This window comes from Juglans microcarpa x Juglans regia, chromosome 6D (assembly GCF_004785595.1).
Source record: "Juglans microcarpa x Juglans regia isolate MS1-56 chromosome 6D, Jm3101_v1.0, whole genome shotgun sequence".
NCBI lineage: Eukaryota > Viridiplantae > Streptophyta > Magnoliopsida > Fagales > Juglandaceae > Juglans > Juglans microcarpa x Juglans regia.
Window position 1 is genome coordinate 25,481,027 of NC_054604.1, and position 13,421 is coordinate 25,494,447.

The 13,421-nt window shown below is 36.6% G+C and overlaps 1 protein-coding gene across 1 annotated transcript; it reads left to right on the plus strand.

Moving 5' to 3' along the window:
• The first annotated feature begins 4,202 nt into the window (after window positions 1-4,202).
• LOC121235691 (mitogen-activated protein kinase kinase 10-like) lies at window positions 4,203-5,564 on the plus strand. Its single transcript, XM_041132058.1, has one exon. The coding sequence runs from the start codon at window positions 4,340-4,342 to the stop codon at window positions 5,330-5,332; it is 993 nt and encodes a 330-aa protein (XP_040987992.1). The 5' UTR covers window positions 4,203-4,339; the 3' UTR covers window positions 5,333-5,564.
• Window positions 5,565-13,421: the final 7,857 nt, after the last annotated feature.

The window sequence follows — 13,421 nt, forward strand, 5'->3', positions numbered from 1 at the left end:
AACCTTTTTGGCCTACACGAGGTATAAGGCAAGGGGACCCCCTCTCCCCTTACCTTTTTATCGTATGCTCCGAAACCTTAAACCGCCTCCTCCATCAAGCTGAAAGCTCGGGCCTCATCTCAGGACTCCCAATCAGAAAAAATTCTTTGCACATTAACCACCTCCTTTTTACAGATGATTCACTTCTATTCTGCAAAGCTAATTCCATCTAGTGGAGCCAACTATATCACCTACTGGATCTCTATGAGGCTGCGTCTGGGCAAAGATTGAACAAAGACGAGACATCAATCTTCTTTAGCAATAACACGAGAGAGGAAGTAAAGGAAATAATAACCAGTATTGCTGGCATTAGAGGCACCAACAATTACGAGAAATACCTGGGATTACCTACTCTGGTAGGGAGATCAAGGTGCCATGCCTTCAAGGGGATATTGGATAAAGTGCACACAAGAGTTACCAGCTGGAAGTCCAAATTGTTGTCTCAAGCAGGGAAAGAAACACTAATCAAAGCAATCATTCAATCCATCCCAACCTAATGCATGGGCCTATTCAAAATGCCAAAAAAGCTGCTACAAGAGATTTGTAAATTGACAAAGGCTTTCTGGTGGGGACAGCAGAATCAAGAACAAAAAACACATTGGGTGGCCTGGGAGCAAATGAGCAAGTCAAAGTCCCATGGACGATTAGGACTTAGGGACTTTGAACATTTCAATAGTGCACTACTGGCCAAACAGTGTTGGAGGATCATCTCATCCCCTTTTTCCCTTGCTGCAAGAGTGCTCAAAGAAAAATATTTCAAAAGAAACACAATCCTGTCAGCAAAAACTGGTTATAATTCTTCCTTTTTATGGCAAAGTTTCATGTCCGCAATGCCCTTGCTAAAGGAAGGTTTAACTTGGAGCATAGGCAATGGTCTTTCTACCAGAATTTGGCTGGATTAGTGGATCCCACAACCTTCCACCTTCAAGGTCCAAAGCACCTACCCGAAAACTCCTTAGTTGCTGACCTCATGGACAGGCATACAAACCAATGGAACCATGCCTTGGTGGATTCTATTTTCAACAAGGAAGAGGCTGAAACCATCAAAAGAATACCCCTCAGCCCCTACCCCACACCTGACAAATTGATCTGGAGATGTACCAACTCGAGTGATTTCACTGTCAAAAGCGCTTACCACCTAAAATCCGATATGGCTACTCAAACTTCGGGCCAGTCATCAGGATCCAACCAGGAATCCAGTCCTTGGACAAAACTGTGGAAGCTTCCAATCCCTCCAGTTGCCAAGACTTTCCTTTGGAGGGCCTGCCTAGACGCCCTTCCTACTAAGGTAAAGCTTTTCAAGAGAAGAATCACATCAGAAGAGTCCTGCCCAATTTGCAAATGCCAACCAGAATCTATAGAACATGCACTGTGGTCGTGCCCCGCTGCACAAGACGTATGGAGCCATTGTCTAAAGAAGTTCCAGAAGTCCAAACTGCATGCCCACGATTTTAGCAACCTGATGGATTCCTTTGTTGATTCCCTAGAAATCGAGGAACTGGTAACCTTTGCACTAACAGCCTGGAAAATTTGGAAAAGGAGAAACGATCTCGTCTTTAAGCAGATTTTCCAACACCCAAATATGCTTATCAAACAGGTCAAGCACATAGAGGAAGATCTTAACCTGATCCAGCAAACCAGCAGCATGATCCAAAGTCACGCACAGGCAACTCCCAACTGGGAAGCTCCCCCCCACGGCAAGATAAAACTCAACTGGGACGCGGCTTTAGACAAGACCCACTGCAAAGTAGGTGTGAGAGCCGTAATCCGCGATTGGGAAGGCCACGTCAAAGGTACCTTGAGAATGAGTCGCAACCTCTTCCCAGATCCCCTCTTAGCAAAAGCTTACGCAGGACTTTAAGCTTCACTCTTTTGTAAAGCATTAGGAGCCCAAAACATAATTATGGAAGGGGACTCTTTATAAGTGGTTAATTACTTGCAATCATACTCAGACTCAGATTCCTACGTTGGCACACTGACCAAGGACACCAAAACAACTTTCAATTCCTTTACAACATGGTCTGTAAGACACACAAGGAGAGCTTGTAACAAAGTAGCACATGTATTGAGCCGTGAAGCTCTTCACATTTCTTATAGCATTCTCCTAACAAATGCTATCCCCTTTTGTATCCAAGCTTTATTATAATACCAAGCAGCAACTTCTACTCTAAAAAAAAAAAAAAAAAAAAAAAAAAAAAAAAAACTTAATATACGCCATTATAACGTTAAATGGTAATATGTTTGGATGCAAAAATAAATTTCAAATACAATTCGGTGTCATTCCAACAATATTAATTTGAAGAAATTCAAAAGATGAATTCATTCCTGCAAACTAACACACATCAAGTCCATTGAAATTTGCATTTGGACGTAAAAATAACGTTTCATCACATTAAACCACGTACGATAATTTAACAAACTGATACCACATCAAACCACGTACTATGAGTTTACTTTATAAAGTTCCTTTGTGGACAAAAGATTTCTCCTATTTGATCATGTGGTTTGAACACCAGAAAATTTTTGTTCAACTTTTTGTGATGCTCTCAGAGAAAAGGAGTTTTTATTAGTATAAAAAATCAAAATAGTTGTAGCGTGGATCACTGGAGTCAGACCGAAATATTTCCCCATGACATTAGCTAGTAATTATTTATATCTTATATATATACTATATATATAGCAAAAATGGATTTGAATATTTGAGGGAAAGTTCTTGAAATAATTATCATGTATACTGAGCTAGGCCTGATATCTTCAAGGTAGTAGCTAGGGACCCTTCTTCGGATGATAATAAAGCATAATTCGGAGCAAAATCCATATAATGACACCTTTAGGTTATTTTACTGGAAATGATACTACTCCATAGATTTATATATTGTGTAAACTGTGTATGAAGTTCATGGTAATTAATTAACATTTTGATCAACGGTTAATTAAAAGAACACATGATAATATTATATATATATATATATATATATATATATATATATATATTTATGACTTTGCATGAGCCATGCATGCAGCTAAATGCAGGATGCCACCAGATCAAAGTTCGATCAGAAGTACTATTTGATATAGTTAATTAATTTCCTATTTTATCCTGGATTAATAGTTGACAGAGATAATTAATAGAGCTTTTCATACTTTTAACAAGAAGAACTGAGTTTCTCGATCCGAGACATGCTCTGTAATTCACTGCTCTCTAAGGACACAGATCGATCTTCGAATGGTTAGCTTTGCTACTAACGGCCGTAGTACGTGAATAGCCATAAACGGATATTGCAGCAGGTGGCCACTTTCATGCTGATCGGAAACCCTAGCTAGCTACTAGCTAGTGTTCTGATTGCTGTATTTTCTGTGTATATAGAAGCATTCAAGTCATGCACCCAATATATATATATCTATATATATGCATGCTTACCAGAAAAAAAGAATAAAAATTAGAAAAGAAAAAACAAGTGTTGATCATCACGCGGCTTTGTTATCATTTACATCGCGTAAAGACTAGAAGATGATGAGTAAGAAAGACCCGAGTGAATGCCAAGTGTTTCCATTTTCCTCGCTCTTCTAACAGCTTCCAAAGAAAGAGGGCATGCTTTGAGTTGCCGTTCTGATACGTGCATGGATATTAGGGGCAATTAATGCTGAGCCTGGCCTACTGCAAGGTAGCTAACTGGGCATAACATATAGCAATTTTCTGTGCGTTTGTTAAGGGAAAAGCGGCTGCTACATGGCTTTGCCTTCCATTTCGGCTTTTCTGATCCTAAGAATCTGATGATTTCCAGATCCCGCCGGCACGTACATATATACATACATGCTTCCCGTTTTATTTCTCATTAATTGTGACAACTCCCGAAGCTAGCGATCCCCTATATATACAGTTCTCTTCTTCCTAGCTAGCTAGAACATTCAGCTTGATCACGATGATCGATGGAGTACTGGTCATCCTATAAGTCAAATAATTAAACGGATGAGATGCCCTGCCCCATGTGGTGATTGATCAACAAGTGTTCATGAAGAAAGGGTCTTCGGTTAATTACCAAAAACGTTACACATGGCAATGTGAATACTCATCCCAAAAACTAACTCCATTCACAGCCAAAGATAGGCACTGACGTGACCACAAAAACCTCGCCTGCCCTTGGAATTAGGAAATGGTCATGGCCACTTGTTAGCTCGTCGATATGCTTGTTTCCTTACACACTCCCTAATCCCATGTATTAATACTCTTCACATTGACTTTTGCTTAATTCTCCTTAACGCATATACACAGAGTGGAGAAGTAAATTAATTAAACGTAATGAAATTAGTGAGAGAGAGAAGGCATCGACATGCATTAAGGCTATCCTTACCACCACCAAATTCAGCAGCTGAGTTCCGACGCCAGACTCATGACTTTCCGACGTTCTTGCCAAGCCCTTCATGTTGGCCTGACTCCTCGGGCATAAAAAACCTATTTGATCTTGAGAAAATGGCCGTTCTTGGACATGGCAGTAGTGGCACGGTCTATAAAGTTTTTAACAAGAAAATCAAATCGATTTTTGCGTTGAAAGTGCTTCAGGTCGACCAAAATGTTGTTAGCATTCACCGACAAACTGCACGCGAGGCCGAGATCCTCAAACGAGTTGACTCTGAATATATAGTAAGGTGTCATGGAGTTTTTGATAATGGTTTCACAGAAACTAATGGTGGTGGAGGTGGTCTTTGCTTTGTCATGGAGTACATGGAAGGAGGCTCGCTACAAGATGTGTTGCGAGCACATTGGAGACTACCGGAGCATGTAATCTCCGGCGTGTCCAGGCGTGTCCTGGAAGGATTGCACTATTTGCATGGCATGCAGATAGTGCATAGGGACATAAAGCCATCAAATCTACTTTTGAATGATATGGGAGAGGTAAAGATAGCAGACTTTGGGGTTAGCCATGTCGTGGCGGGGACGCGAGAGACATTGGACTCAAACATGGGGACATTCGCATACATGAGTCCAGAAAGATTTGACCCAGAGAGGTGGGGTGGTGATATTAATGCAGACGGGTTTGCCGGGGACGTGTGGTCACTTGGGGTGGTGGTGCTGGAATGCTATGTTGGTCATTTTCCATTAATTTCTGCGAAGCAACAACTAGATTGGGCATCATTAATGTGTGCAATTTGCTTCGAGGAGAGGCCGGAGATGCCCGAGACGGCCTCACCAGAGTTTCGAAGCTTTGTTCAGAGGTGTCTAGAGAAGGACTGGAGGAACAGAGGAACAGTGACTGAGCTTCTTGGCCATCCTTTTGTGAAGAAACGTACTTGAGCAATTCTATGGAGATGGCTGGTTAATTGATTGATTACCAGAAATTGCTAGCTTTTGTTTTCTTTTCATTTTCACCTCACACTAGAAGATTTTATTTATCAGATTTTATGATAATTCTTTTAAATAATCTTACTTAATTTCTGTTTGCATGGTCTGGGGGATATATAACTCATGATGCTATAGCATTTTTTGGATGAAAACTGGACCTTGAAAATATGCTAAAATAATTGTTAATGCACGCGTCCAAGCCCTAAGTTGATCTTTCGGTATATATTTTTCTTTTGATCAAATACTTCAGCCACAAGAAAATTATACAAAAATAAACTTATAAATCAGTGAAATTGTGATATATTTGACATTATACGTCAGATTATAAAATTACTTTTATCGTAAAATACATCTAATGAATAATATAAAATCATGTTAATTTATGAATAGTTTACTTTTATATAAGGGTGGTGCTACTCCCATTGCTGGGAGCTCTAGCCGGGGGCTCCCACTAGTTATTTTCTGGTTTTTTTTTTTTTTTTTGCTTTTTTTTACGTGTATTTTTTAATACTTTTAAATATTTTTAAAAAAATAAAAAAGTCCTAGCGGTTTCCAGCAGGAAGACTAGCATTTTTCCTTTATATAATCACTTTATGTCTGTACCACTTATCTTTTGATCTATTTAGATTTTTCTTCCTGCATTATGTGTAAGATTTTAGTGATAACCTTATAATTAACTATATAGATAGAGGAGCCTAAACCAAGAAAATCCATCACGTAACGTACGTATCAAAGGAGGTTAGGATAAGAGGTCCTTGATCAGTTCATTCGTTAGTTATCTCAAATAACAAATTGACTCTTAACAGACCTGAACAACTGTGAGGTCGGATGGGCTTACTAGTCCCTCCCGATGCTACCACAGGTCCTCATGGAGTAGCTGTCGAAGAAAAAACAAATCAATCTATAATTTTTTTTAAAACTTCTCATGCATGTAATCTTAATTTAATAAGTTTGTACGTATACTACACAATTAAATACATGTTACGTTGTGATTATTTTAATTTAGAAAAATGCTTTAGTCACAGATTCCACAAAATTAGACTTATAAACTGACGTGATCACTTGATCTGGTACGTTAGATTGTAAAATTACTTTTATTGCAAAGAAAATTTAACGTATCATATGAATTGCATATTTGAGATTGTGGTGAGAAATATAACTTATAACTTTAGGGTTTATAGTTTATAACTTAAGTAATAAGTTCTACTATTAAAAAGTTATTTATTATTGTTTAGTAACCATATGTTTAAAGCAATTTCAAACATGTTATGTTTTTTCGGAAAGGAAACAAATTAAAAAAGTGCTTTCTGAGGTAGAAATAACAATTACTTAAATTTTTAAAGATTATGATCATATCTTTGAAAGTCTAAAAGTTGTAATTATTTTAAAATTGTATAGATATTTTTGTCCATTGATCGTTTTTTTAAAATTCAAATTATATTCCGTATTATCCGGAAAAGCACGTTTGAGAAAAAATATTAAAATAAATTTTTTTCTTAAATGTACTTTTTAGCTTATTTGAGATTAAAAATGCTTTAATATGTAACACTCAAATAACCTAATTTTTCTATTAAAGAGCTTTTAAGACTATTTAAGTACTTTTTAAGACTTCTATCGTAATCCCAAACAGGCCCAAAGTCATCAGTTTGTAAGTATATTTTTTGTATGATCTCTTTATAGTTGTAACATTTCTCCTTAATTTATAGTATATACGTATTCTCTATCTGTACTTTTATTGATTTGGTCACTTGACTTCTTCATTGCCTTTGTTATTATAAAGAGAGCAAGCACCTCTAAAAATTAGAACTCACGACTTACGTGTCTCGTTTGTATTATTAATAAAGGAGAACATGTTGGCAACTCAACCTATAATCAAAAGCAAAACAACAGTACCTTTAAAATATAGTTGTAATGGTCTGACTCAATAATTCTAAGGTCGGGATATTAATAATTTTTGTTGGGCCTAAATACTATTTAATGGATCATATTGAATAAGCTCACGAGCGATAAATGATTGAGGTTGATTAGGAGTTTTAATTAGGCTCAATAACTAGGTTAAATCTCATTTATTATTTATTGAATGAGTTAAACTCCTTTAAGAATTTAAAAATTGGCTATTAAAAATTTATTTCAATTTAAAATCATCATCGATTGAAATCCCCTACGCAATCTCAGTTACTTCCAATCCTACATTGAATAAACTATTAGATCATGTTTTTAAATTCAAACTCTCTTATTGAATGATCGTGACCGAGTCCAACTCGAACTTGAACTTGAACTCGTTGTTATCTTACTCCAACAGGAATACAATTCTACAAGTCATCTTCACGTTAAAACTCTTTAAACCAAGTCCAACTCAAACTGGTCGTCATTCTCTCCCAAATCTCTCTATAAATATCTCCACTCCGCGTGTTATTTGAAAAAAAAAAATTATAAACCTCCTAGTCCAGCACCGTGATCAATTTTGTGTCAAAAATTTTAGGAAACAACACTACAATATAAGTAGTTTGATCATAAATTAGGATTAACATACGTTAACTAGTTATATATATTATTATTAAAGCTAGTTCTTTCGAAACTAGTGTTTACATTCTATGCATGTCATGATATTTGCAAGCACGTTATTCATTATATTTCATTCCTCATATTATAGTTATGTATATATTATGTATCTCACGTTGCATAAGACACGTAAGTTTTCATAAGATTAAGTGTGAGATAAGCTCATAATAGTTAATCAAATGGTCATTCAAATGCATAGTACCAATACAGTTTCAGGGTGGGCGGGCAAGCCACAGACTCAAGCGTGGTCCACCGTAGTATGCCAGAGTATTGCACAGTCGGCCTCCTTTGCTGCAACAGGGGAAGTTAGTGCACAATCTTGCACACAGGATTACGTGTGTTGGCCAACCAAATAAGTCATATCAGTCACATAAATTAGATTAGTTAGTTAATTTAAATAAATCAGTTATGCATAACATAAACATCAGTATGATTAGTCATGATTTTTTAAGTTCTTATCTTGAATATTTTATGAAAAATCTTATATTAAGTATGTTTATGTTATGATGAGTTTCTTATTGAGTCAACGACTAATTTTTGTATGTTTTATGTTTTTAAAACACCCTAGGTCAGGATAATTATGATGATAGAGCTGTAGGATGAGACTTAGTTCAGGGAGGCGTGAAAGTGGCCTAGATCATATACAGAGATTTTAAGTTATGATTTTTATGCACGGGTTTTGAAAAATTTTAATAAATACTTCCGCGCACTTTCTTTAATGATCTCAATATTTTAATAAAGAATTATTTTATTTATAGAATCTTTGTACCGGGCACTTCCTTTAGAATAAAGATAAATATTTTTAAGTTAAGGTTGAGTAGTAACACTCCGGCTCTTGAGAATTCTTGAAAGTGGCTTTATTATTAATTGTGGGGAGTGAGGTGTTACAGTAGTACTTGTCTAAAAGAATGTATATATATTGGCAACATTGTATTAGAGAGCATGGATTACACATGATTGTTATTTGTTGTTTTTGTTGGTGGTGGTGTTGGTGGTGGTGGTGGTGGTGGGAGTACCTAAAATGGTGACGAGGGCACAAAATGCAAATCTATGAAACTGGTTTCACTAGATGGGATGGATGACACGTGGTGCAAGCTGCACACACTCAATGATGTGTGACCCTCACATGTCAATAGAAAGGGTCGAAATGATGCGTCTAGTGGAAAAAATGGCAAAGTATCAAGATCTGACGTACGTGACGCACAATAATATGGCAAAGTATCAAAATCTGACGCACGCAACTTTCAAAGGTCACCTGTTGTTTGAATCAGCAAAAATTAATTTTTTTTAAAAAAGGAAAAAACTAAGAAAAAATGAAGATGGAGACAAAAGAGATTGGTGGTGGGGAGGGGTTTCTCACCGAAGTTCTAGCACAAAAAAAACTTCACAATGGAGAAAAGAGACATCACTATGGATGAGGAGGAATAAATAGAAATTCACAAAGGATGGAAAAGGAGAACCATTTGCCCAAAAAAGAAAGAAAAAAGAAATGGTTTCAATCATTCTTAGAAGGGAAGGGACACAGGGAGAGGAGAGGAAATGTGTTGGAATGATGGCTTGATTTCTTGTTTAAAATATCATTCCAGAGACTTGGTTTAACTGTGGCTCGACCTTGGCTCGAGCGAATTTCAAGCAGATTGTTTCCTCAATAGCCCACTCAAGTGAAATTTAGACAAATTGTTCGCTCGATACTGGCTCAACACAGATAGATTGTTCTCTTTTTAGGTCTTCTCACGCCGCCCACGATATATATGTTATGTTATAACATTTTTAAGTGTGAGAGACGTGAGAGCTGCAGCCATAACAGAGAGAAAAGAGAGATAACTCATTTTGTGAGATTTAAGAGCTCATTGGGTGTATTGGGGCTTTGGGATTGATTAATGATTTGTGATTTCTCTCTTGTACTCCATCTTTGTGATAGTGAATTCCTTGAGATCGACTCTATCAGTGGACTTAGCCTATTGTTCAAGTCGAATCACTTAAATCTTGATTTTTTTGTGTGATCGTCTAATATTTTTCATTTGCTTCTGCTAATCTATTTCAAAGTTGTCTCTAGATATCCAATTTATCCTAACAAACTAGTATTAGAACGCTAGACTCTTTGGAAGATCTTGAGCTATGGCTATGGAAAAGTCTGAAGTAGAGAAGTTTAATGGTCAGAATAGCTTCAGCTTATGGCACTTCAATATGAAGACTGTTACAACAACAATCCTTGGCAAAGGTCTTGGATGAGATGGTGTCGGATGAATCTCCTACACCGATAAAGGAAGATGAAGAGAAAGTACATAGTGTTATTCTGTTGTCTCTCTCTGATGTAGTATTGCTAGAGGTCGCTAATGAAGAGATCGTCGCCGGTCTTTGGAAGAAACTTGAAAGTCTGTACATGAAGAAGTCGTTCACCAAATGGTTATATCTGAAGCAACGGTTATACACTTTCAAAATGAAGGAAGGTACTCCTAATTTCAAAAATTTAGATGAATTTAATAAAATCATTATGGATATAAGAAATATTGATATTAAGTTTGAAGAATAAGATCAAGTCTTAATTGTTTTATGTTTGTTGCCTATGTTAATTGATAATTTTGTGAACACGATGTTATATGGTAGAGATACCATCTTCTTGGCATATGTAAAATTTGCTTCGAATTCTAAGAAGTTGAGAACAAAATTGAGTGTGAAAGGCACGGATGATCAAGTCCAGGGCTTGTTTGTTAAAGGTTCATTTTGTGGTAGATTTGGAGAAAGAAGTTCAAAAAATAGTAGGGGTAATTCTAGTGGCAGCTCAAAATTTAATAAGAAAAATTTTAAATTTCACTACTGTCATAACTTTGGTCATTACAAGAACAAATGTCTCAGATTGAAGAATAAAGAGGAAGGTACAAGTTCCTCCAATGTTGTTAGCATTGAAGAATAGTCTAACAACTTTGATGTTGTCCTAGCAATTGGCGAATCTAGCAATCGTTTTGGTGTCAAGTAGGTTATGGACTCAACTTGCACATCTCATATGTGTCCCAAAAGAGATTGGTTCACTACTTATAAATCAATCAATGGTGATTTCATTTTGGTTGCGAATGATATGGCTTGTGAGATTGTTGGGATTGGTTCAATCAAGATTAAGATATATAATGGAACCATTAGAACTTTATCTAATGTTTGGCATATTCCATATTTGAAGAAAAATCTTATATCTTTAGGCACTCTTGACTATTTTAATTATTAGTATATAGCTGAAGGTAGAGTCATTTGAGTCTACAAGGGCTCTTCGGTTGTAATGAAGGGAAATAAGATTGATGGTCTGTATTTTCTTCAGAGCAGTACAGTGATTGGTACAACTACAATATCGACTTTAGACGATCTAGATTCGGAAATCACTCAAATGTGAGTGAGAAGTCTGTGGTTATCTTGAGTAAGCAGGTTTACTGACTTCAAGGTCCATCTTTTGTTATCCATCTAGAGGTGGCGTTCAGTATTTACTCATGTTCATTGATGACCATTTGAGAAAAAGTTGGGATTTATTTTTCTGAAGTCTTGGAGTGACATGTTTGATAATCTTCAAACATTGGAAGGCTTTGATTGAGAATTCGATTGGGAAGAAGGTAAAGCTACTTTGTACTGACATTTGGGATGGAATTTTGATATTGTTGGGTACCGTATAGTTGGATCACTCCACAAAAAAATGTAGGCGGATGTATTCTTTTGGAATGCCAGGCTTGTCTAAAGTTTGGGTGAAGTGGTCAACATAGCTTGCTATTGGGTGAACCTTTTTTCTTTCCACGGTTTTTGAGTTGTTTCTACAGGAAATGAGAGCAAGGTTATGGCAAGAAGGTGGAGTTGCTGGGAGAGCTTCACAAAAGGAGTGCAGGTGGCACTCAAGATCATGCTATTGGAAAGGAGCATGATTCTGATTTTGGCATTGACCCACAATGAGAGCAAGTCTACATTTTCGTCTGGTAGATAGAGCAGGCAATTTGACCACCTTCAAGATATGTTCATGCAGACTTTGTGGTGTACTTAATTTAGCAGAGAATATTGGTTAATAGCCTTCCACACGTGTGTATTCAAAAGTCGTCGTTCAAATAAACAGTCTGTATAGTGGTGGGTTACTTTTGTGTGAAGAGGTTGAATCTCCTCATTAGGACCAAGCTTGTGATTTGGTCAAGTTGTCTATGGAGATGAAGACTTTTGAGTAGAAATGGGTCTTCAAGAGATAGGCGTTGTGCGTCCCATTTGGGATTTGTGGAAGAGTTTTTTTTTTTTTTTCTTTCCTGTAGTGGGCATTTTTAATGTCTTTGTTGTCAAATGGTGAAATTCGATTTGGTGGAATTCATTTTATTCAGCCTTGATAGAATTCAAGTCAAGGTGAAGATTTGTTAGAATGGCGGTTTGATTTCCTATTGAAAACGACATTCCAGAGACTTGGCTCGACTGTGGCTTGAGTGAACTTCAGACAGATTGTTCGTTCAATATTTGCTTGAGCGAAATTCAAACAGATAGTTCGCTCGGCACTGGCACGACATTCCGCTTGAGTGAATGTTCAAAAAATCTAATTTTTAGGTCTTCTCAAGCCGCCAACGATATATATGTAATCTTATAACATTTGTAAGTGTGAGAGACATGAGAGCTACGGCCAAACAAAGAGAAGAGATAATTCTTTTTGTTTTGAGAGCTTATTAGGTGTATTGAGGCTTTGGGATTGAGGAATAATTTGTGTTTTCTCTCTTATACTCTATTTTTGTGATAGTGAATTTCTTGATATCAACTCCACCAGTGGATGTGGACTATTCTTCAAGCCAAATCACTTAAATCTTCTTGTTCTTTGTGTGATTGTCAAATATTTTGTTGTTTGTTTCTGCTAATTGATTTCAAAATGAGTAATATTATACACCACACTTTCATCATATTTTGATCATACTAAGTGGTATGTGACACATTCACCACCATTAGATTATAAAGAAACATACAATAAATGATAATTTAATGATGATAAATATGTCACATCATACTTAGTGAGATGAAAGTGGAATGATAATATAGTATATAGAATTTTTCTTTCAAAATTGTCTCTAGATATCCAGTTAATCCTAACAAAATGCTTATAAAGTTGTATGCAGAAACCAAGGCAATGTGTTTAGAACTGACCGTTCTATGCTTCCTTCCGTTGATAAGCTTGAGGTCATGCGTGAAGGTAGAAGAGATGAAATTTATGCAAGGGAAATAAACATTCTTTTGAATCATTTTTCTGCTTTCAATGACTCCTGTCTATCATGGAAACTAAACAAGAAAAGAAAAACAACAAATTCCAGCTCCAACCACATTACCAAGCAGATCCTAGTTTACTCGTGAAATAAAACCCATGGCCCGTTTTAGAACAACCAATATCTCCATCTCAAGGTCCGATTTGATGCTGCCGAAGTGCCAAACGCTAGAAACATAAATGTGAGTATGGATGAGAGAGAGAGAGAGAGAGAGAGCACAACAA

Excerpts from the sequence above, each read along its gene's own strand:
- LOC121235691 (XM_041132058.1), top strand. The coding sequence starts at position 4,340 with ATGAAATTAGTGAGAGAGAGAAGGCATCGACATGCATTAAGGCTATCC.